The sequence below is a fragment of the Ranitomeya imitator genome, chromosome 1 (assembly GCF_032444005.1).
Source record: "Ranitomeya imitator isolate aRanImi1 chromosome 1, aRanImi1.pri, whole genome shotgun sequence".
Lineage (NCBI taxonomy): Eukaryota > Metazoa > Chordata > Amphibia > Anura > Dendrobatidae > Ranitomeya > Ranitomeya imitator.
Window position 1 is genome coordinate 1,131,114,950 of NC_091282.1, and position 26,482 is coordinate 1,131,141,431.

At 44.1% G+C, this 26,482-nt stretch overlaps 1 protein-coding gene across 8 annotated transcripts in view; it reads left to right on the plus strand.

Moving 5' to 3' along the window:
• The window catches only part of FRYL (FRY like transcription coactivator), a 409,884-nt gene that overhangs the window by 182,103 nt on the left and 201,299 nt on the right, over window positions 1-26,482 (plus strand). For all 8 annotated transcript variants that reach the window (XM_069744494.1, XM_069744495.1, XM_069744489.1 and 5 more), the window contains one exon: window positions 13,446-13,645. In XM_069744494.1, the coding sequence (XP_069600595.1) occupies window positions 13,526-13,645 (120 nt within the window). In that variant the 5' untranslated portion in view covers window positions 13,446-13,525. The remainder of the gene's footprint in view (window positions 1-13,445; window positions 13,646-26,482) is intronic.

Here is a 26,482-nt window from a genome sequence, read left to right on the forward strand (position 1 = left end):
TATAGCGCTAACATATTCCGCAGCACTTTACAGTTTTGCACATTATCATCACTGTCCCCGATGGGGCTCACAATCTAGAATCTATTCATTTAAATGTACTCTGTTTTTGGAAAACACCTTTAAGTCTTGCACATATTGTGTCTTATTGTGAAGCTCCTCTGGTAGACATACACATTTGCTGATATTCAGATGTACACATGAAAACAATAAAGCAAGAATTTTCCTGTAAAAGCCTTCATTGGCCCTGTACACATAAGGCATGACAATGTAGAAGGCAGGCTCGTGGCCTAAGGGTACATAGGAGGCGATAGATGAGCGTGTGTGCTGCAGTCAGTGGATGATGGGATCTACCGTAACCTTTAATAAATAATGGAGCTGTCAAGGAGTGATCTCCTCAGTGCCCCACCTAATCCACATGGTCATCATACCTTCAACTTGACTCATTTCTATGTGTTCCTGGTAAATCACAGGTGTGTAAGTATCTCCGCTCTGATAGACACTGTGTAAAGAGCTGTTTCTTGTGGGAACCAGTTAAACTTGTGTGAGCTTTGGTTGGCGTTTGAGGTTATCTCTGTTTTTTTCTTTGTGCTTGCTCTTGTGGATGAGCGCAGATTTAGATTGAGCGTTCCAGTTTCTTACTTGTAGCTGTCCTGGAATACCGCCATATAGTGCAGGTTATCTGCCGCTCTGCACCTCATTCTGCTTGTCATCTAGTGTCCTCCTGCAGTAGAAAACTTCCCAAACTTAGAATATTGATTCCAGTTGAAGGTGTTCTCTGGCACTGCGGCGACACATTTGTGGATCAGAGCTCAAGATGTGTTCAGTGGGAATGATCATAAAGTGACGGCGTACTCTTATGACATGCAGTCACTATGTGACATGGGAGTTCTCCTTTAATGTCTTATACAGAGCTGTTAAACAGCTCAGCACAGACACCGTTCCCTCTGTATTCCCCCCACATCTGTCATGTTTTCTTTTCCATAGATCCAAGCAGAATATAAGAGAAAATAAGGATCCTTGTGTCATTGAACGTTGAATTTTGGAGATATTCTCTCCTTAAACCTGGGGCGCTCGATCTTTTCTGGCTCAAGGTCTACATTGTCATATTAAACTACTTCCAAGGGACACTTGTAACAAAACCTTTTTGAGAGGTTTAGGAGTTGTCAAAAGTACATTATATGGCATAAATGTGTAAGTGATGTCGGTTCCCTACCAGGACTCTGGCGTATCTGGAGAATGGGAGGCTCTATAGAGGAGGAGACCCTGCACACTCTTGCCATGGAATACACTGGCTGCACTTCATTATTCACTGGAAGAAGCACTCCTTCTCCCATGAAAGTACTTATCCTCTTAGTACTTACAATTGCTCATTTTGCCCTTCAACCCTTTTGATTCTTCTCTTTTCTCTGCTCTATGTAGAAACAGACCCATTTCCCTCTTCAGCTCCTGACCCTGCTGCTCCTCATCCTCCTGCCGGGGACTTTTGCAGTGACTTATGACTCTCATTCATGAGCTGTTTCATCCTTATGCAGACTTCGACCAAGGCATCTGGCATGGTGCATGGAGGCGAATGCCGCTGGTCAGACGCTTCGGATTCATAGAGGCGTGCACCGCACCTCTTATGATCCAGGATTCTCCGGCCTTACCATGCCTCCTCATCTAGATCAGCAAGAAATTCAGAGTTTGTACTTCCAGGCTTGGTCTAGCTTTACACCGGACTGGCACGTCCATCATTCATGGTCGGTTATGTCCTAACCAGCTGCCGGCCTCATACAGGGATTGTGTTATGATGAGCTTTCTAATCAATCGGCTATTGTTCTCTGGTGTCAGCCTGCTCCTATAAGCTTCGTGTCCTGGTAATGGCAGCAGCCATGTCTCCTGTCCGTTACCATACACATTTTCTTGTGTATGTGGCTTATGGCTGGGAATGCCCACAGCTTGTGTTATAGGATTGTGTTTACCCCTGGTACAGTAGCGAGTGGCACATCTCCGTCATGGTGCGGGCACAGTCATTACTTTCCGTGCAGACTGCACTCGGCATATTTTCCATGGCCAAAAATGACTTCTGCTTCTTTACAGACCTGGACAAAAGGAATAGGTTCATTATAAGATTAGATAGGACAGATCTTCAATATTTGGCCACTGAAATGTCAGTCCATGCTGGCCAACCTGCCGGTGTGTAACACAGATAAGATGGTTCACAATCAACCTTTTGTTATAGGATTTGGTCTAATCCGTAATCATTGTGTTCCTAATTGCAGAATATTGACGACCTCCACAAAATCCTTTAGATTCCGCTCTTCCAGTGGATTTTAGGTGTTTTAGGTGTTTCTGCACACATGGCCGTATGAGCCCGGCCCTGGCTTCCAGTGTCATGGTTGGGGTGAGAAGAAGGTTACACATTGCTGTGGCTGTATGGCTATAGCTGTATGTTATAATCTCTGTGTGAATACACACCTATGGACCTGCACATTACGATCACATTGCATTTATTGCAGTTGCCTTCTCTGTGACAGCATAGATTCCTGGGAGGCGTTCAGTAATGTCCTACAGCATGGCATATACCAGTCATCCTCAGACTTGTAGTGCTCCAGTTGTTGGGAGGCGATATCTACCAGGACCATGCATTGTGGGCATAGCTAGACAGAAAAGACTGCCCCTGTGCAATATTAATAATGGGTTCAGTGCTATCCAAGTGCTAATGTAATGAAACGAAGGCCTTGTTCACAAAAACGCCCAAAAAATAAATCTGCAGCATTTTAATTTTTATAGCATTTTTGCAGCATTTTTCATCCAATCAAATGATTGGGTAAAAATGCATGTAAAAAACGTGAGCATCTTACACAGCATTTTTCCTGCCAACAGAAGAATGTGCGGCAAATAGTAAACATGTGCTCATACCCTGCTAGTGGGTCTTCAGAGAACGCTCTAAAATTGTAACCATTAGCACAGTGCCGTATATGTAAGACCGCATTCCCATATCCGTATTTTAAACATGTACGTGAAAAAATGTTGTCTTGCATCGTTGTCATCTGCACATCTGCTTTTCCCACGGTCGCGCCTGCTTTCGTCTGCTTTTCCCACGGTCGCACCTGCTTTCGTCTGCTTTTCCCACGGTCGCGCCTGCTTTCGTCTGCTTTTCCCAAGCACTCGTCTGCTTTTCCCATCCGTGTGTAATTGGTGTTTTCATGTATTGAGAAATAGTGAAAATTGGCTTCTCCTATATTTTGCATGGTGAAGCACGGATGTCACATAGATGCCATCCTTGTGCTGTAGGTGCTTTTCACAGACCCTTAGACTTGCATTGTCCTTTTTCATATGTGTTTCCGGATAAAACAACCTTGTTTCCCTGTGTTACCTAATGGGTTTGTGTTGTTTCCGTGAATGGACATCACGTACTGAAAACATGAACATCTGAAAGAGGCCTCGTAGGCAGCATAGGTCACAGTCGTTGTGCTTTTCAGGTGTGATTGGTGCCCTTACCACTTTTTTTACGTCACTTCTTCATCTGCTTGGCATGCTGCCTTCTCCTGCTATATAGCAGATCGTATCCGCTCCAATACTGACAGTTTCCCGATGGCTGTAATGTTATTGTTTGCAGACAACCGGTACCGCGGGTCTATCAATACGTGTTTATGAATCATTATATAGCACCATTAATTCCATGGTGCTGTACATGAGATGGGGTTACATCAAAATACAAATATCACTTACAGCAAACAAAACTAACAATGACGGACTGGTACAGAGGGAAGAGGACCCTGCCCTTGTGGGCTTACATTCTGCAGGATTTGGAAAGTCTTTCTTATAACCCCATTTCCCGGCTGACGCTTCACCCCTTTGGTCTGTATTACGTACAGTCTGCATAAGATTTATTTTCAGTACAGAACGCTGATTTTTCCGGGGCGGCTTTGGGGTGATGACATTTATCCCGTTATTTCTTCATGCCGTTTACAAGTTCCCACCCATTCTAAAGCTATAAAGTTGGCCGTGTGCTTCTTCATGGGGATGTGATGTGGGTGGCAGCCTGTTTTCTACATTAAATGATGCACAGGACATTTTTAGTGGGTGACAAATTACAATTTCCATGTGTTTTTTTTCTTTTTCTTCAGGCCCAAAAAGCCTCTTCTAAGTCATTTGTTTTAATATTGAATTAACTTCACAACATTTAGGAAATTGGCAGCGCGACCAGGTAGTTATGGGAACACAACAAATAGTCGCACACAACGGCGTAGTCTTCATAATTGAGGACAGGTGCGAGCCGTCTGCAGAAGTATTAGCGCGCGCTGAGCTTTCACATTTCTTTGTTTATTCTCTACATTATTTGTATCAGGAAGCCATTAAGACTCAAGAGGAACATGCCATCCACACTTGCACTATGTCGTCCAAGCAAAAAAATTTTGAGAGGGGAAAGGGAGTCAAACTATTGTTGACTGTGAAAAATGTATGGCTGCCTTACAAGGGTGATCCAAGAATTGTATTTTTTACTGTATAGGTTTACCATGGAGAACACAAAATGTTGCTTACCTCGTCATTCCACTGCTGCTCTCGTCTGACATGCTGCAGCGGTAATGTCACAACTACAGCACACGTAACTGCTGCAGCCGATCGCTGGGTTTAGCAATGTTACTAATGTCAGTGCAAGAGCGCTGCTCTTCGCTGTGTTTTTTGTAATGGGGAGCTGATCATTTTAGTTCAATGTCACTTCAACGTGATAGATGGTGCACGAAATAAGCTAATGAAAACGGACTTTCTGCTTTGAGTACTGTCCAATCCTGTGTGCAGAAGTCTTGCTGCAGCTTGGCCACTGGTATAACCCCCTAAATATAGGATCATGCAAAAAGGTAGGTTTGTAGCAAGTAGGGTGGTGGTGAAAACTACGTGCCATGATGCTCAGCTGGCTTATTTGTATTCTAGATTTATGGCCGATATCAGTAATATTTAGCCTTTGCCCTAAAGATAATGGAGTTTTCACATTTCTATGTGTGTGTATGTATATAAATACAATCTACGTATATATCCTATATCCAAACCACCGACTCTTGACTCCCAAATCCTCAATTTCCCTGACTTCCGACTACAACTCCCCAGCACTTGTCACTGCTCAGCATGTACATAAAGTGCAGCACAGATTCATCTCCACTACGACCCCACAGCACTGGTCACTACTGAGCATGTACATAAAATGCAGCACAGATTCATCTCCAGTACGACTCCACAGCACTGGTCACTACTGGGCATGTACATAAAGTGCAGCACAGAGTTATCTCCACTACGACTCCACAGCACTGATCACTACTGAGCATGTACATAAAGTGCAGCACAGATTCATCTCAACTACGACTCCACAGCACTGGTCACTACTGAGCATGTACATAAAGTGCAGCACAGAGTCATCTCCACTACGACTCCACAGCACTGATCACTACTGAGCATGTACATAAAGTGCAGCACAGATTCATCTCAACTACGACTCCACAGCACTGGTCACTACTGAGCATGTACATAAAGTGCAGCACAGATTCATCTCAACTACGACTCCACAGCACTGGTCACTACTGAGCATGTACATAAAGTGCAGCACAGAGTCATCTCCACTACGACTCCACAGCACTGATCACTACTGAGCATGTACATAAAGTGCAGCACAGATTCATCTCAACTACGACTCCACAGCACTGGTCACTACTGAGCATGTACATAAAGTGCAGTACAGATTCATCTCAACTACGACTCCACAGCACTGGTCACTACTGAGCATGTACATAAAATGCAGCACAGATTCTTCTCCACTAAAAGCAGAGCTCCTCCGATCAGGAATAGAACAGACATTTATAGGACATTTTATAACTTTCCCAATTTATTATGAAACCTTTTACATCACATTCTGCATTGTACTACTGAACCCAATGTATTATACATTTTAGGAGTTAGTCTGTCCGTTTTATTCTGACTCCACCAAAATGGACACCGACTCCATAGCCCTGCTTGGTCAAAAGTAGGCATTTTTTGTACTCCTTTTCTTCCCGCTACCCCACAGAATTTTATGTTTGTTTTTTAATCCACTAATCAATTCCAAAAATATGGGTCTTATTATTTCATGCAAATTTTTATGGTCTTTACAAAGGGGGTGTTGCTCACAGGTTAAGAATGCAGTATAGCCACTTTTGACCTGGTGACTGGTCCTCTTTCATTGACCCCAGGCATGCCCTCAGTCACGGGTAGGAGGTCACTTTTGTAGACTGCTTTATGAAGATGGTTCTTGGTTCCTGCTTGCAGTTCTTCCCATTAGACCTTCATGGTCGTGCCTATGTTATCCTAGGCTCAGGGCAGTGACTAGATCAAGGGCGTATCTGAAAATAACACTCAGGAAACACAAACTACATTGTGATTACCTTACTCATAATGACTGCCACTAGGAGCACGGGTCCTGGTTTATCGTTTTCACCCTCATGGCCATAAATGATCAGTAGTATGGGAATAGAGACCTGGCGCAAGTCTCAAGAGTTAAAAATACAACATTTTTGGTGAATGAGATCTTGTGCTCACAATGAGTAGAGACAATAACAAATCAAACAGAATAGCACATTCACAGTGCCATGAACACGCGGCACATTATTTCCAGAAAACAATGCTATGTTTGTTTGTCCTCCATCCGTGGCTCTGCTATGTGGGAAATCTGTGATGGCGAGCCCCTGTGGTGTGAAAGGAAACTTCTCCAGCTCTACATTGTTTTCTAGCTGTCAGAGACCGAGCACATTATGTAGGTAATTACTGTGCTCCGATTAACAATGGAATTCTTCTTTTTTATTTTTCCTTCTTTGTGTAGCGTATAATTTTAGGTGTGTGTGTATATATGTATGTATATATGTATGTATGTATATATATATATATATATATATATATATATATATATATATATATATATACACCGCGATCTCCAACGGAGCAGCAGGGACACGCCGGGAGGGTGAGTATTATATTCACCTGTCCAGCGCTGCGTGCGGCTCCGTGTCCCGGTCCTCTGCTGTGACGTTCACAGTTCAGAGGGCGCTTAATGCGCGCCGGCGCCGCCCTCTGACTGAACAGTCACAGCCAGAGGAGCCGGAACACGGAGCGGATGCAGCGCTGGAACGGGGCCAGGTGAATATAGCAAGTGCTGGGGTCCCGAGCTAGCGGCGATACCGGCACCTGACCCCCACAGCGTGCCGGTGTCCCCGCCTGCTCAGGCCCCCCAGCACTCGGCACCCAGCGACGATAGGTGAGTATGGTATTTTTTTTTTATATATATATCGCTGCAGCATACGGGGGCATACACACTGGAGCGTCTTATGGGGCCATAAACCATAATGGAGCAGTTTACGGGGGCATACACTACGAGGTCCACTTTAACTATGCATTTAATTTATTCTTCCATCATAAATAATTTTCTTACTGTTTTAAACTTGTGCCCACTGAACTATACTTTTTATGACTATTGTTTCGTTAAAACAAATGTAATTGCTTTTTTAATTAGACTTTTGCAATGATGTGCTCTTCTGCACCTCAAATTAGTCTAAGGGTATGTGCACACGTCAGGATTTCTTGCAGAAATTTTCCTGACAAAAACCGGACATTTCTGCCAGAAATCAGCATGCGATTTTACCGTGATTTTGACGCGTTTTTGGTGCGTTTTTTGTGCGTTTTTTCCCAAATGCATATAATTGCGGGAAAAACGCAGAAAATCCGCAAAAATAATCAACATGCTCATTTTTTTTACCGCGATGCGGTTTTTTCGCGGAAAAAAACGCATCCATGTGCACATAACATACAGAATGCATTCTAAATGATAGAATGCATAATGTATGCGTTTTAATGAGTTTTTATAGCGTTTTTACCGCGAAAAACCGTGAAAAAAACGCGAAAAAACCTGAACGTGTGCACATAGCCTAATGGTTTCCTAAAGAGGCGCTCAGTGAGGATTGTGCTTTGATAAAGATCTAAACTGAAGGCCACTTTTCCTTGTGAAAATGTTATTTTTGGAAAGAGTTGGAAGGACTCATTCCAAGCAGTTCCCGTGGTCTTGCGGAGCTGTATCTATCTCGCAGAGGGCCGGTATTTGTGCTTTCATGTGAGCCGCTGTCCTCATTGTCCTAGATAAGTGGCAATCATTGTAAGGTTCAGCATCAAAGTTCATGTCTGTCACCTCCAGGGTTAGCGGCCCAGCCGAGCACCTGTCTTTAGGTATTACCTTCTTGTATACAGTGGAAACTCTTACTGGTTCTTTACTTTCTCCTTTTCTGTGGAAATTTCAGTAATTTCTGCATAGAATGATGTAACACAAATATATGGAAAAGAATGTCTTCCGTTCTGAAATCACGTGTAAACTGGCCACCTTCTCTGTGCCGTCCAGCATGTTGGCCGACAGGAGGTGCTGAGCAGATCTATGTTATAGTGCTGGAGAAAAGTTTGTCATTATTTTATTACATCACTAAAATTCCTGCAATTCCTGGGATTAGGAATGCGCTTTATGGGGTTACCCGGGACTTTGGGGTTGGTTTGGCTCTGAGGGTAAGGACTCGTTGGTAGGTGGTTGGTCACTACCATCCTATTCTGCTGGCTCAGAGTGGGCACAGACAGATCCTGCCAGCGATTCTCCTGACATCAGCATGTGACAGTGACGTCCTGTCGACAGAACAGACCGACAGTGAAATGTTTCTCTGTTCACATGAGGGCAAATGAAGCAGGAGAATCGCTGCCTGAGCTGGACACATCATCGCAGCGCAGAACATGCAAGTAGTTAACAGTGGTTAATTCTTATAAAAGGGAAAGAAGTAAAACAAAGCCCCGGATAACCCTAATTACACAGGGAAGACTTCAATCACTGATCAGACCACCCAATGGACTCTTAAAGGGAATCGATCAGCAGGTTTTTGCTATGTTATCTAAGGACTGCATGAGGTGGGGGATGAAACTGATTTCCACTATGTGTCACATCTCAGACTATATGCTGTTGTTTACTTACAATGAAGGTTTTATCACCTGGTGACTACAGTAGCCATGCTAGTCCGACTCCAACCCCTCCTGTGATAAGCACTTCACTGAAGACCAATTTTACCCAGGAATTTGTGATCTAATGAGTAACGTTTCTCCTTCTGGAGAATGACCAGCCAGGCTTGGCATGTCAGGCGACTTTTACACCATACATACAGATTCTAGTCAGTGTTTTTGTTGCCGAGAGATGCAGAGACCTTGCCGAAATGTCTGCAAGCAAATTGTTGCAATAGATAGCCTTACTGTGTGTGTAATGAACAGGACACCTGTACAGTGCCCGGAGGGTCCCTGCTATGGCCGTGTCTCGACCTGTCAGTATGTCACATGAGCGTAGTGGATGGTTGCCCAAAGAGTGAAAGGGGAGGTTGATGTTTGGATCCAAGCTCTGCTGCATTGTTTTCATGCGGCCCTTCTCCGTCACCGGAGATCTTGCTGAGGACATGCCTATCTTGTGAATCATTTAATGTATAGCTCTATTACACAAGATATAGAAAATACTTGGAAAACCCCATTTGAGGGCGTTCTTGGAGGTGTCTGGTGTGTTTGGTTGCCGGACTATCAGAAATATCAGTTGTTACGTTGACATACTTTAGGTCACAAAATTTTGACATGGGGCAGGGTGGTTTCTAACCTCAATTTATGTTTTTTTTTTTTTTTTGCCAAGTATATGTGGAAACAGTGCACCATCCATGACATTGTGCTGTCATGGTTGTGCCACCTGTCGTTGTGCATGGCCGAAAGTTGACCTTTAAAAGTGCCTCTAGCTTTATGGCTTCCTGCTGTTTGGGCATTTGCGTCTTCCGAAATGTAAGCTTTTCACACACACCTGTTCAGCCCTGGAGTAACTAGTTATCTGGTCATATATTGCTGCAGAATGAAGGGCATGGTCGGTCTGGAAGGTCACTAGCCAGTAGATCCTCATGGCCACCTTCTGACTATGGTGGGTGGATTGCCAGGTCCTTCTGTACAGACCAGAATGCATGTGGCTTTATGGGGACTTCACTGACCTCCTCTAATCCTCATAATCTAGAGATTTACTATTTTGCCATTTCCATATTACAAATTAAATCCTAGAAATCGATATTATATTTGTTATCCATAAGCAAGATAGGCATGCTGGCATCTTCTTATCGTCTTGGTCCTCATGACCTTTTCCGAGAACCATGCTGCAGCTGTCGTGCCCCTCACAACTACTGTGTGAATGTGAAAGATTGTCAGCGTCATGGGAAATTTATCTAGGACTTTGTCTACATTCAGACTTTTACTTCTATTTCTTCATATGACCATATTAATTGTGTCTGTTTATAAGGTCTCATTTACACATGTTTTTCGCCTGCGCGTGTGATCTGTGTTTGACTGATACAGCTTGTACCCAGTATAGTCTAGTCTGTTGGGTTGTTCACATGTCCGCCTTTTTTTTTCTCGCGGAAACATGTGCTATCAAAATCGCCAATGCAAGTCTATGGATCCGTGATAAAATCGGACTGCACTGAGAAGCCACTTGAGTGCTGTCCGTCTTGGAAAAAAGTGATGAAACTCAGTTGATCAAACTTGGGACCATTTTTCGCGGACATTATGAACAAGACGGAGGGTTTGTCACTGCTTCTGCTGTTATGGGGTGTCCAGCTCCACATGCACTTGGCTTTGCCCTGGAGCTCCCGGACTAGGAATATAAAGGGTGCAGAGTAAAACCTGGGTGTCAGCGCTGAGTCTCTAAATAGTAGCCTTTTTTTCTGTATTTTCTTCCTTACCCTGTTGTGGGTTATTTCAGTAATAACATTAACTATCTTTAGGTATCTGTTATTAGGTAATAGTGGACACGTAAATGCGCTTGTATAGACATGTCATATTGGTGTTTTCTGATTTAAAATGTGGAGAAGATTCCTCCTTTTTTTTTTTTTTTTTTTTTTTTTTTTACATAGTGAGAAACCAATGACAGGGTTTGCCAACTTTCCTATTTATTATTTCTGGGTGGCTTATAAAATAAATTAAAAAAAATCACGGTCAGACAATATTTTTACGAACCGATTGTAAAACCATAATAAATCATTCTAGTCCTAAGTGATCCATGTCTACATCCCATAATTCTGATGAGACATCAACTGCTTAATCTGCAACATGATGATGCTTACAATCAAAGTAATCTGTACGTTTCTTCAAGCTAAAAATAAATAAATACATAACAGACAGCTTACATCCTTTTTTACAGACAAGGTAAAAGGTGACCTCTTTTTGTGGACTGACCTGGAATTTCTGGATCCATGGTTCCATCATCTCTGGCCCCCTGTAGATAAGGATCTTCGATTTCGGTGTCTTTTTCTGACACCATCTTCTTGTTGTCGTCAGTCCAGACTCTTTTAGTGTAAAAAAGATTGAACGATTTGATGAACCTCATTCCAGTTGATTAGTAGAGACCGAAATACCCGTATAGATGGCAGAATGCTGTTTTGTCAGGGGATATAACTTTTGGATCACTTCTTACACATGGCTGACCTTGGTGTAGGTAGCCAGAGGCTTTGTTATGGGGGCATTAAAGGTAGCGGTCACCTCTAGCCCATAGCGCCAGAAGGAGAGGCGTTGTTATGGGGGCTGTAAAGGTAGCGGTCACTTCTAGGCTATATATAGCGCCAGAAGGAGAGGCGTTGTTATGGGGGCCGTAAAGATAGCGGTCACATCTAGGCCATAGCGCCAGAAGGAGAGGCGTTGTTATGGGGGCCGTAAAGGTAGCGGTCACATCTAGGCCATAGCGCCAGAAGGAGAGGCGTTGTTATGGGGGCCGTAAAGGTAGCCGTCACATCTAGGCCATAGCGCCAGAAGGAGAAGCGTTATGGGGGCTGTAAAGGTAGCGGTCACATCTAGGCTATATATAGCGCCAGAAGGAGAGGCGTTGTTATGGGGGCCGTAAAGGTAGCGGTCACATCTAGGCCATAGCGCCAGAAGGAGAGGCGTTGTTATGGGGGCCGTAAAGGTAGCGGTCACATCTAGGCCATAGCGCCAGAAGGAGAGGCGTTATGGGGGCAGTAAAGGTAGCGGTCACATCTAGGCCATAGCGCCAGAAGGAGAGGCGTTGTTATGGGGGCTGTAAAGGTAGCGGTCACTTCTAGGCTATATATAGCGCCAGAAGGAGAGGCGTTGTTATGGGGGCTGTAAAGGTAGCGGTCACATCTAGGCCATAGCGCTAGAAGGAGAGGCGTTATGGGGGCAGTAAAGGTAGCGGTCACATCTAGGCCATAGCGCCAGAAGGAGAGGCGTTATGGGGGCAGTAAAGGTAGCGGTCACATCTAGGCCATAGCGCCAGAAGGAGAGGCGTTATGGGGGCAGTAAAGGTAGCGGTCACATCTAGGCTATAGCGCCAGAAGGAGAGGCGTTATGGGGGCAGTAAAGGTAGCGGTCACATCTAGGCTATAGCGCCAGAAGGAGAGGCGTTATGGGGGCAGTAAAGGTAGCGGTCACATCTAGGCTATAGCGCCAGAAGGAGAGGCGTTATGGGGGCAGTAAAGGTAGCGGTCACATCTAGGCTATAGCGCCAGAAGGAGAGGCGTTATGGGGGCAGTAAAGGTAGCGGTCACATCTAGGCCATAGCGCTAGAAGGAGAGGCGTTATGGGGGCAGTAAAGGTAGTGGTCACATCTAGGCCATAGCGCCAGAAGGAGAGGCGTTATGGGGGCAGTAAAGGTAGCGGTCACATCTAGGCCATAGCGCCAGAAGGAGAGGCGTTATGGGGGCAGTAAAGGTAGCGGTCACATCTAGGCTATAGCGCCAGAAGGAGAGGCGTTGTTATGGGGGCCGTAAAGGTAGCGGTCACATCTAGGCCATAGCGCCAGAAGGAGAGGCGTTATGGGGGCAGTAAAGGTAGCGGTCACATCTAGGCTATAGCGCCAGAAGGAGAGGCGTTATGGGGGCCGTAAAGGTAGCGGTCACATCTAGGCCATAGCGCCAGAAGGAGCATGATGGCTCCGCACAAGACACTAGTAGAATATATGGCACATAGACGGTGGGGTCGGCTTCTTACAGATTTTGCATCGGATCCCAGGAGCTTACAATTTATTGGTGGTGGTCTTTCATACTGAATTGTTAATGCACTCCAAATTTATGTTTACAGAATGGAAGTAATAACTATTGCTCTTGTACGGCCGACTATAGAGTCCTATTCATTCATCTCATGAAGGTTGTACTTGACTGCTAAGCAATGAAATATCTCTAGATACATACTTTCCGGCCGATCAATATGGTTGCTCTCATCAGCCACAGGAAGCTGCGTTATCACTGCTGTTACCTTGGCAGCTGTCAATATTTTCTTTGGCTGAAGTTTTGGCTGCTTTTTTCTCCCCTTCCAGATATGTGTGCTGACCGGCTAATGTATGGCCTGTACGTGATAGAGGGGTCTTTAATGTGTGTTTTCTCTCTCCGCAGCCTCTGCTCTGGCCAGCACTGTAAACAAGAAACGGGTCTCCCCCATCAACCACTGCACTTTGGAAAAGAGAAGTGTCACAATGTCAAACATCACTATTGATCCAGATGTCAAGCCTGGAGAGTATGTCATCAAAAGCCTCTTTGCGGAGTTCGCTGTTCAAGCAGAGAAAAAAATTGAAGTCGTAATGGCTGAACCCTTGGTAAGTGATCACCATGTCGTCCTGTCTGCTGATTTTGTGTGATGAGAGGATTTCTGGCAATTGTTAAAGGGAATCTGTCAGCAGGTTTTTGCTTCGTAATCTGAAGACAGCAGGAGATGGAGTCTGAAACATAGAATTCAGAGATGTGTCACTTGTCAAAGTGCTGCGGTTTACTAACTATGAAGGATTTATCACTAGAATATTATCATTGCCGACTAGTCACGCCCTCTCCTGTGATAGGCAGCTCACTGTCTATGGACATTGTATATACAAACCTTAGTGTCTACAGGAACATATGTGAATCAGCAGATATCTGTAGATGTTATGTCATCCATCCAGGACACCACCAGTTGTGCAGGCAAGCGAGCCACATTAACCCCTTTAAGTCATCATTATATTTGCATGACTCCCTACTTTCAATTGTTCTCCCCTTTCCTGCACTTGTGTGTAGCAATGCACCATCACCACCTTTCAGCATCTACATGATTAGAAAGAGGGCTCCTTTTGCCTCTTCATTGTTCAGGTATTAGGGGGGGGGGGGTATTTTGCAAAGGTGTTTAAAAATGTCATTGTTCTCAGAATGAGGGAGTTACTTTTTCTTTGTACTTTAGGCTGTGTGCACACGTTGCTGATTTTTCACTTTTTTTTGCGTTTTTCCCGATAAAAACGCTATAAAACCGCAAAAAAACAGCATACATTATGCATCCCATCATTTTTAATGAATTCCGCAATTTTTGTGCAAATGATGCTTTTTTTTCCTGCGAAAAAAGCGCATCGCGGTAAAAAACGCAGCATGTTCATTAACCCCTTCATGACCGGGGGATTTTTCGTTTTTCCGTGTTCGTTTTTCGCTCCCCTCCTTCCCAGAGCCATAACTTTTTTATTTTTCCGTCAATTTGGCCATGTGAGGGCTTATTTTTTGCGGGACGAGTTGTACTTTTGAACGACATCATTGGTTTTAGCATGTCGTGTACTAGAAAACGTGAAAAAAATTCCAAGTGCGCTGAAATTGCAAAAAAAGTGCAATCCCACATTGGTTTTTTGTTTGGCTTTTTTGCTAGGTTCACTAAATGCTAAAAATGACCTGCCATTATGATTCTCCAGGTCATTACGAGTTCATAGACACCAAACATGACTAGGTTATTTTTTATCTAGGTGGTGAAAAAAAATTCCAAACTTTGCTAAAAAAAAAAAATAAATTGCGCCATTTTCCGATACTCGTAGCGTCTCCATTTTTCGTGATCTGGGGTCGGTTGAGGGCTTATTTTTTGCGTGCCGAGATGACGTTTTTAATGATAGCATTTCGGTGCAGATACGTTCTTTTGATCGCCCGTTATTGCATTTTAATGCAATGTCGCGGCGACCAAAAAAACGTAATTCTGGCGTTTCGAGTTTTTTTCCCGCTACGCTGTTTAGCGATCAGGTTAATACTTTTTTTTATTTGATAGATCGGGCAATTCTGAGCGCGGCGATACCAAATATGCGTAGATTTGATATTTTTTTTATTGATTTATTTTGATTGGGGCGAAAGGGGGGTGATTTAACCCCTTAGTGACGGAGCCAAATTTTTGAAATCTGACCAGTGTCACTTTATGTGGTAATAACTCTGGAATGCTTCAACAAAGCCCAGTGATTTTGAGATTGTTTTTTCATGACACATTATACTTTATGATAATGGTAAATTTAGGTTGATATGCTTTGTTTATTTATAAAAAATAACAGAAATTTGAAAAAAATGTTAAAAAATTAGCAATTTTCAAACTTTGAATGATTATCCCTTTAATCCCGATAGTCATACCACAGCAAAACATTAATAAATAACATTTCCCGCATGTCAGCTTTACAACAGCACCATTTGCAAAATGTTATTTTATTTTGTTAGCATTTTAGGAGGATTAAAAATGTAGCAACAATTTAATTTTTTTTCAAGGAAATTTATCCATGTTTGAAGTGAATTTGGGGGTCCTATATATAGGGAAATCCCCACAAGTGATACCATTTTAAAAACAGCACCCCCTGACATATTGAAAACTGCAGTCAGGTCGTTTGTTAACCCTTCGGGTGATTTTCAGGAATTAATGCAAAGTGGCATGAGAAAAATGAAAATGTGTATTTTATCACCTAAATGTCACTAACTTCTGAACAGGTTACTACAGCCGTCAGACTCTAAGGCCACTATTTGGTCATGAATTTCCATGACAAACATCAGGACCATGCAATCATGATCTGAGACCACCAATTGGGATAAAGAGGAAGCCCCCACAGTCTGTTAACCATTTATAATGATGTAGTCACTACTGACAGCAGCATCTAAGGGGTTAAATAGATTTGGATGGTGCAAACACTGATCATGGCTGATGCAGCAAGTTGTCAGCCATAGTGGACAGCAGACAGCTACTGGATTGTCACCTGTATGGGGATATAAGTCTCTTATATCTCAGGTCAGTTAAAAGGCGTATTGGCGGTCACTAAGGGGTTAAACTTTTATGTTTTTTTTTTTTTTTCCACATTTTTTTAAACTTTTTTTTTTAACTTTTGCCATGCTTCAATAGCCTCCATGGGAGGCTAGAAGCAGGCACAGCACGATCGGCTCTGCTACATAACAGCGATCTGCTGATCGCTGCTATGTAGCAGAATTGCACGTGTGCTGTGAGCGCCGACCACAGGGTGGCGCTCACAGCGACGGGCAATCAGTAACCATAGAGGTCTCAAGGACCTCTATGGCTACAATGGAGACGCATCGCCGACCCCCGGACATGTGACGGGGGTCGGCGATGACGTCATTTCCGGCCGCCCGGCTGGAAGCGGTAGTTAAATGCCGCTGTCTGCGTTTGACAGCGGTATTTAACTAGTTAATAGGTGCGGGCAGATCGCGATTCTGCCCGCGCCTATTACGGGCACATGTCAGCTGTTCAAAACAGCTGACATGTCCCGGCTTTGGTGCGGGCTCACCGCGGAGCCCTGCATCAAAGCAGGGGAGCCGGCATCGGACGGTATAGTACATCCGATGCCGGTAAGGGGTTTAATTTTGCGGATTTTTCGCGGATTTCCCACTATATAATGCATTGGGGAATGTCTGGAAAAATCCGCAAAAAAACGCGCAAAAAACGCATGCAGATTTCTTGCAGAAAATCTCAGGATTTTCTCAGGAAATTTCTGCAATAAATCCTGAACGTGTGCACATAGCCTAAAAGTGGGAGAAAAAATAATTAATGTTTATTATTAGTGATGAGCGAGTGTACTCGTTGCTCGGGTTTTCCTGAGCACGCTCGGTGACCTCCGAGTATTTTTTAGTGCTCGGAGATTTAGTTTTCATCTCGGCAGCTGAATGATTTACAGCTACTAGCCAGGCTGAGTACATGTGGGGGTTGCCTGGTTGCTAGGGAATCCTCACATGTATTCAGCCTGTCTACCAGCTGTAAATCATTCAGCTGCCGCGATGAAAACATCTCCAAACACTCATAAATACTCGGAGACCACCCGAGTGTGCTCGGGAAAACCTGAGCAACGAGTACACTCGCTCATCACTATTTATTGTGTGTGCGCGCGCCTCCAAAATAATTTTTTTGTACTGAAAAAAATTAAAATGTTACGGCTCCTCTAACGCGGCACTTGAAACGGTCCTTTTGTTTTTTTTGGGGGGGAGGGGAGGGCATCATGCCATTAATGTGGGAAGGTAAAGAGCAAAAAAAATTTGACAAATTTGATACTATTGTAATCTAACCTACCCATAAAATAAAGGAAGCCTTTTTTTGTACGGTGCGGTGTAAATGTTAAAAAATCATTTTAAAAGTGAACGTTTAATTATAGGGTTAATTCCAAAAGGGAAGTTTTGCTCTATGCAGAGGATAAGGGATCACTTGATAATCATTTGGGGTCCGAATGAGATGTATACTCTGTAACCCCGAAAACAGGACTGTGCCGCCCCTTCCCAAATGGGGGGGGGGGGGGAGACTATTTGATCTCCACTCCAGTCATTATCAGATGAGACTGCTGGAAAAGGCTGAGCACAGCGCTTGGCTTTTTCAGTCAGTCCCATAGACAGTCAATGGAGAGGAATTTGGGTACGTGCCTTCAGGATGGCGTGCAGATCCCCTCATCATTAAGCTCTGAGTCGCCATGCGACAGCCTCAAAATCATAAGGATTTAGAGAAGATCTGCAAAGAGGAGTGGACCAAAATTCCTCCTGACATGTGCGCAAACCTCATCATCAACTACAAAAAGCGTCTGACTGCTGTGCTTGCCAACAAGGGTTTTACCACCAAGTATTAAGTCTTGTTTGCCAGAGGGATCAAATACTTATGTCTCACTACAAAATGCATATATATTTATATAATTTATACAATGTGATTTTTTTTTTTGGATGTTATTTTTGATATTCTATCTCTCAATGTTAAAATTACCCTACCCTTAAAATTATAGACTGTTCATGTCTTTGTCAGTAGGTTAGGGTATGTGCACACGTTGCGGATTTCCTGCGGATGTTTTTTTTTTTTTGCGGTGCAGAAACGCTGCAGATCCTCAATTGATTTACAGTACAATGTAAATCAATGAGAAAAATAAAACGCTGTGCAGATGGTGTGGAAAATTAGGTGCGGAAACGCTGTGGATTAAAAGAAGTAGCATGTCACTTCTTTCTTGCGGATCTGCAGCGTTTTTGTACCCATTCCATTATAGAAATCTGCAGGGGTAAAAAAACGCTGAAAATCCGCAACAAAACCACACCATAAACGCTGCGGATCCGCACAAAGAACGCGACAAATCCGCAGCAACGTTTTCTGCCAAGAGAGGCAGAATCCGCGCCAGAAATTCCTAAGGCTAATCCGCAACGTGTGCACATAGCCTTATAAGGTTTGTCTGGTTTTCGTTGTGTCCGTTTTTTACATGGAGCTGCGTGCAGATCGTTTCCTTATGTTCCGCTATTGGTGCCCCAGAATAGTTATTCCTGGTGTCCTAATCATTGCACGACTCTCTCTCCTGACATATTTCAAAAACCTGACCTGCACATCCAAACATAGACTCAGTGTGAACAGGTGCTGAACCTAGAGTCGCTTGCATGGAGCCGCGTGCAGATCGTTTACTTATGTTCCGCTATTGGTGCCCCAGAATAGTTATTCCTGGTGTCCTAATCATTGCACGACTCTCTCTCCTGACATGTAACACACATATGTGCTTGATCACACACATTTTTGGGGACACTATTTTCCATTCTGTGCACAGCTCAGTGTGCCGGCTCTCTGCTGCCTGAAAAGTCACCTCTTGAGAATAATTCTATAATATAACATTGAAGTGAAATAATCTGTAATTAATTAAAATTAAATACATACACTTAGTTGCTCTATGACATTAATGCCTTCATTTGCAAGGATTGTAATTCCCACTCAGTTGGATGGTTTAGTTTGCGCTGTGTAAGGCTGGGGGCACCCGCAGCACTTGGCGCAGGCACCGCGCCTCTGAGGGTCTGCTGCGCTGCTGCTTCCCAATAGTTCCTTCTGACTTCTGAACATCCATCATTTGCTCCTGTCTTGGCCTTTTCCTATCACTATAATTGTGCTGGATGATGGACGTCTTCATGCCTGACATTCAGTAGTAAGACATTAAGTCTTTTTAATATCCCCATAAAGAGGTCGGTTGTGGAGACCTGAGCGTCGGCCTCATGACCTTTCCACAGACTGGTAGTTGAGGTGATTTGTATGAAGCACCTGTCTGGCGTTATCGGGCACAGACTCCGCTTGTATAAAGGCCGCTAGTCTGTGATCTGCGTAATAAAGAGCTTGTTATCTGACATGCAGGTGGTTTGGGAAAGGCAGGTGTCTGGTCCTGTGCACGGAAACCTCCATTGTTTGCTCAGCATAATGACTCCATAAAATGATTAGTGCTGTGGATGAAAGCCGGGCTGAGCTGGCTGCGGGGGCAGATGGGTGCAGGGTGCTGTGCCAGGCACGTCACTAGGGTGCACATTTACTGCTCCATGTTATATGGCTGCCAGTTGGTTGAACATCTAGATTTCAAATGACCCAGTAAAAGTTTTGGCATGTGCCCCCAATAAGAGGAGCTGCAGTAATGCAGAGGGCCGCATAATGTTCTGCACTGCCAGGGTCAATTCAGATGTAGAAGTGGGGCCACGGTTCCTGCAGTTCTGCTGCCAATTGCAGTGGTTTGCAGGATCGATAGTGCTGCCACATTGCATAATCCACACTGTGGTGCTTGATTGCTGAAAACAACCACTTCTGAGCCAGGACTCTGAGCAGCCGGACAGCAGGAGTGTGGTGACCATGTAAATGGCAAGTGACACCTCCACTTCTCCTCAGTGTTCTGGAGATCTGACGTCGTCTCATGCTCAGTGCTGCGTATGTTACTAAGTAAATATTACCGCCCACCACCCCCTCCAACTTTGTCCATTGTTTTATTACATTTAATAAGACACATAAAACCTGTGCGAAATGAATTGACAGATTTCGTTGAATTATGAAATATTCCCATCTACTCTTCATGTACTTGGAAGTTCAGTAAAACAAAGATAACTTTTTTTTTTTTTAAGAAAAACATTTTTGATCCATAGTCTATAGCTGAAATTGTAAAATTGTACCAAAGGTGACAAGATATTGCACTGCTCAATAAATTAAAGGGAGCACTAAAATACCACATTCTAGATAACTCTGAATAATAATAATAACTCTGAATCTGCCAATCTTGGTGTTTTCTGGCAAATGCAATCGCCCTGCCTGGTGTTGGGCTGTATGCTCAATACCCACTTGTGGACGTTGGGACCTCGTACCACCTTCATGGAGTCTTTCTGACAGTTTAGTGGCCTGCTGGAGGTCATTTTTCATGGCGCTGCTCCTCCTGTTCCTCCTTGTAAAAAGAGCAAGGTAGCTGTCCTGCTGCTGGTTTGTTGCTTTCCTACGGCCCCCTCCACAACTCATGGTGTACTGGCCTGTTTCCTGGTATCTCCTCCATGTCATTTCCACAGCTCGCATTGATGTGCCAACCTGGATGAGCATCACTACCTGAACAACCTCTGTGGGTTGTAGACACCGCCTCATGCTACTACACCTCTAAGGGTGATATCAATGTAAAAAAGGATGAGAACAAAGAAATGGTCTGTGGTCACCCCCTCCAGAACCACTCCTTTATCAGCAATTAGCAAGACAACCCCTAACATTTCTACCTGTTGTCTGTTCCATTTGCACATCAGCAGGAGAAATTGATTGCTGATGTGTTGAGTGTTGCTTCATAACTGGACAGGTTGATTTCACAGACGTGTGATTGACTTTGTTACATTGTGTTGTTTTAAGTGTTCCCTTTATTTTTTTGAACAGTGTATACACTTACACACCCATACACATATATACACACACACCAGTATATAATATAGTATACACAATTACACCAGGAAACTGATATAAGCATACTGCTTGGTTTCTGGTAGTCTGCTCATGTGCTGTAGACAAGAGTGACATTTATCTGAATGTTTCAGTGTACCATGTAGGATATATTTGATTAAACTATTTCTCCTGCTGTGAGTTTGATCTTTTTTTTTCCACTTCACGTTTTAGTTTTTGAACAAATGCAAACGAAGCAGGTTTACAAGGTTAAGGAATACTATACACATCAATGTTAATGAAGGATGACATATATGTGCTGGGGAACTGAATGGCAGACCATTCGGGATAGTGTGAAGAACCAAGAATAGAACACCGAACATTAGTCAAAAAAATTAGTGTGATACATTGCTTAGGAAATAAAACACCTTTATTAGACAATGGGTGGCAATTAGGGTTGAGCGAAACGGGTCGTTCATTTTCAAAAGTCGCCGACTTTTGGCAAAGTCGGGTTTCATGAAACCCGATCCGACCCCTGTGCTGGGTCGGCCATGCGGTACGCGACTTTCGCGCCAAAGTCGCGTTTCAATGACGCGAAAAGCGCCATTTCTCAGCCAATGAAGGTAAACGCAGAGTGTGGGCAGCGTGATGACATAGGTCCTGGTCCCCACCATCTTAGAGAAGGGCATTGCAGTGATTGGCTTGCTGTCCGCGGCGTCACAGGGGCTATAAAGGGGAGTTCCCGCCGACCGCCATCTTACTGCTGCTGATCTGAGCTTAGGGAGAGGTTGCTGCCGCTTCGTCAGAAGCAGGGATAGCGTTAGGCAGGGTCCATTAACCACAAAACCGCTTGTGCTGCAGCGATTTGCACTGTCCAACACCACCCTCGGTGTGCAGGGACAGTGGAAGCTACATTTTTTTTTTTCCCCCTCAGCGCTGTAGCTCATTGGGCTGCCCTAGAAGGCTCCCTGATAGCTGCATTGCTGTGTGTACGCCGCTGTGCAAACCAACTGCTTTTTTCAAAGCACAAATCCTCTTGTTCCTTCCTTTCTGCACAGCTATCTTTTTTGTTTGTACACACTTTTTATTTAATTTGTGCATCAGTCCACTCCTTATTGCTGCCTGCCATACCTGGCTGAGATTACTGCAGGGAGATAGTAATTGAAGGACACTCCCTGTTTTTTTTTTTTTTTGTGGGAGATTAAGATTGACATTTCTGCTAGAGTGCCATCCCTGTCTGTGTCATCTCTCACTCAGTGGGCCATAGAAAGCCTATTTATTTTTTTGCTTGATTTGGGTTATAAAATCTACCTGAAAAAATCACTACATCAATCAGTGGGAGAAAAATATTGGCCTCAGGGCTTGTGTGCCACTCTTGACTCCTGTGTGCATCATCACTCACTCAGTGGGCCATAGAAAGCCTATTTATTTTTTTGCTTGATTTTGGTTCTAAAATCTACCTGAAAAAATCACTACATCAATCAGTGGGAGAAAAATATTGGCCTCAGGGCTTGTGTGCCACTCCTGACTCCTGTGTGCATCATCACTCACTCAGTGGGCCATAGAAAGCCCTTTTTTTTTTTTTTTTTTTTTTTGCTTTATTTGGGTTCTAAATTCTACCTGAAAAAATCAATAAATCAATCAGTGGGAGATTAATATTGGCCTTTGGGCTTGTGTGCCAGTCCTAAGCGTGCCATCTCTCTCTCTCAGATAGTGGGCCATAGAAAGCCTATTTTTTTTTTTTTTTATTGGGTTTATAAATTTTCCCTGGAACCAAAAAAAAAAAGTGGGAGATTAATATTGGCCTCTGGGCTTGTGTGCCAGTCCTGAGCGTGCCATCTCTCTCACAAATAGTGGGCCATAGAAAGCCTATTTATTTTTTTGCTTGATTTGGGTTCTAAATTCTACCTGAAAAAATCAATAAATCAATCAGTGGGAGATTAATATTGGCCTTTGGGCTTGTGTGCCAGTCCTAAGCGTGCCATCTCTCTCTCTCAGATAGTGGGCCATAGAAAGCCTATTTATTTTTTTTTTTTTTTGGTTTTATAAATTCTCCCTTAAAAAAAAAAAGGGAGATTAATATTGGCCTTTGGGCTTGTGTGCCAGTCCTAAGCGTGCCATCTCTCTCTCTCAGATAGTGGGCCATAGAAAGCCTATTTATTTTTATTTTTTTTGGTTTTATAAATTCTCCCTTAAAAAAAAAAAGGGAGATTAATATTGGCCTTTGGGCTTGTGTGCCAGTCCTAAGCGTGCCATCTCTCTCTGTCTCTCAGATAGTGGGCCATAGAAAGCCTATTTATTATTTTTTTTATTGGGTTTATAAATTTTCCCTGGAACAAAAAAAAAAAAAGTGGGAGATAAATATTGGCCTCTGGGCTTGTGTGCCACTCCTGACTCCTGTGTGCGTCATCTCTCACTCAGTGGGCCATAGAAAGCCTTTTTTTGTTTTATTTGTTTTCTAAATTCTCCCTGAAAAAATCATTTTATTTTATTTGGTTTCTAAATTCTTCCTGAAAAAATCATTTTATTCTATTATTTTTTTTTCCTAAAGTCTCCCTGAAAAAAAAAACAAAAAAAAAAAAAACAAATCAGTGGGAGATTAATATTGCCCTTTCTGCTTGTGTGCCAGTCTTGACTCCTGGGTGTGCCATCTCTCTCTCTCTCTCTCTCTCTCTCTCTCTCTCTCCAATTGTGGGCCATGGAAAGCCTATTATTTTTTTTAGCTTGATTTGGGTTCCAAAATCTACCTGAAAAAATCACTACATCAATCAGTGGGAGATAAATATTGGCCTCTGGGCTTGTGTGCCACTCCTGACTCCTGTGTGCGTCATCTCTCACTCAGTGGGCCATAGAATGCCTTTTTTTGTTTTATTTGTTTTCTAAATTCTCCCTGAAAAAATCATTTTATTTTATTTGGTTTCTAAATTCTTCCTGAAAAAATCATTTTATTCTATTTTTTTTTTCCTAAAGTCTCCCTGAAAAAAAAAAAAAAAAAAAAATCAAATCAGTGGGAGATTAATATTTACATTTGTGCTTCAGTGACAGTCCTGCGTGTGTGGCATCTCTCTCATTTGTTGCCACCAACAACAGAGTGTGTAACATTGTGCCTGATTTTCGTTGTGGTGTCACTCACCTGTAAAGGGGTAGGTAAATCATACTAAAGTTATAGCTCACCGTGTAATTTGTGTGACAGCAACAAATACCGTTAGTTTGTTTACGTTTTTAAAACAATGAGGAAGTATGGTGGAAGAGGTCGTGGCCGGGGGCGTTCATTGTCAGCTGGTAATGAGGGTAGTGGTAGTGGTGGAGCATCAGCTGGTCGTGGGAAAAAAAATATTGCACCCAAGTCTGGAGCTGTGGAGCCAGGTTCGTCGTCAGGCTACACAAGGCCTCGAACGCTCCCTTTTCTGGGAGTAAGAAAACCGCTTTTAAAGCCGGAGCAGCAAGAGCAAGTTTTGGCTTATCTTGCTGACTCAGCCTCTAGCTCTTTTGCCTCCTCTCGTGAAACTGGTAAATGTCAAAGCAGCGCGTCGTTAGTGGATGTTCACGGTCAGGGACAAGTCGCTTCTTGTCCTCTTCAGCAAAAACAACAACAGAGAAGAATGCAGCAGGCGACACAACGGGTTACTCCATGGAGCTCTTTACACATACCGTCCCTGGCTTAGAAAGTGAAGCAGTTAACAGGCCATGCCCATTACAAGTTGAATCTGACATGGAGTGCACTGATGCACAGCCACAGCCAGACTACTATGCTGGTCCTTTGACTCAGACCACAACATTGCCCTCGCAGGGTGCTGATCAAGAATCAGACCCTGATGAGACTATGTTGCCCCATCACGAACGCTATACCACCGACCGACACGGTGACACAGACGAAGTTGCACACGAGCTACAAGAAGAGGTAATAGATGACCCAGTTCTTGACCCCGATTGGCAGCCATTGGGGGAACAGGGTGCAGGCGGCAGCAGTTCTGAAGCGGAGGAGGAGGGGCCGCAGCAGGCATCAACATCGCAACAGGTTCCATCTGCCGGGCCCGTATCTTGCCCAAAACGCGTGGCAAAGCCAAAACCTGTTGGAGGACAGCGTGGCCATCCGGTTAAAGCTCAGTCTGCAATGCCTGAAAAGGTATCCGATGCTAGAAAGAGTGCAGTCTGGCATTTTTTTAAACAACATCCAATTGATCAGCGCAAAGTCATCTGTCAAAAATGTTCAACTACCTTAAGCAGAGGACAGAATCTGAAAAGTCTCAATACAAGTTGCATGCATAGACATTTAACCACCATGCATTTGCAAGCCTGGACTAACTACCAAACGTCCCTTAAGGTTGTAGCACCCTCGGCCAATGAAGCTAGTCAGCAACGCAACATCCCTTCCGGCAGTGTAGGGCCACCATTTTCCGCACCACCTGCAGTATCTGTGCAGGTTTCTTTGCCAGGCCAAAGCAGTCAGGGTCAGGGAATCACCAGTTTCGTAGTAGGAAACACTGCATCTAGGGCACCGGCGGCAACAATACCATCTCCCACCGTCTCTCAGTCTGCCATGTCCACCGGCACCCCCGCTAGTTCTACGATCTCCAGCTCTCCAGTCCAGCTCACCCTACATGAGACTATGGTTAGAAAAAGGAAGTACTTAGCCTCGCATCCGCGTACACAGGGTTTGAACGCACACATAGCTAGACTAATCTCGTTAGAGATGATGCCCTACCGGTTAGTTGAAAGCAAAGCTTTCAAAGCCCTGATGGACTACGCTGTACCACACTACGAGCTACCCAGTCGACACTTTTTTTCCAGAAAAGCCATCCCAGCCCTCCACCAGCATGTTAAAGAGCGCATCGTCCATGCACTCAGGCAATCTGTGAGCACAAAGGTGCACCTGACAACAGATGCATGGACCAGTAGGCATGGCCAGGGACGTTACGTGTTCATCACGGCACACTGGGTAAATGTGGTGGATGCAGGGTCCACAGGGGACAGCAAGTTTGGGACAGTTCTGCCTAGCCCACGGTCTAGGAAACAATTGGCTGTAGCCGTTCGCACCCCCTCCTCCTCCTCTTCGTCCTCCTGCAGAAGCGAGAGCTCGTCCACAGACCGCAGTCGCACAACCACTCCATCCGCAGCTGCCACTGTTGCACACCAGGTCTCCCATTATGGGGCAGCTACTGGCAAACGTCAGCAGGCTGTATTGGCTATGAAGTGTTTGGGCGACAACAGACACACCGCGGAAGTTCTGTCCGAGTTCTTGCAGAAAGAAACGCAGTCGTGGCTGGGCACTGTAGATCTTGAGGCAGGCAAGGTAGTGAGTGATAACGGAAGTAATTTCATGGCTGCCATCTCCCTTTCCCAACTGAAACACATTCCTTGCCTGGCTCACACCTTAAGCCTGGTGGTGCAGTGCTTCCTGAAAAGTTATCCGGGGTTATCCGACCTGCTCCTCAAAGTGCGTGGACTTTGCTCACATATCCGCCGTTCGCCCGTACACCCCAGCCGTATGCAGACCTATCAGCGTTCTTTG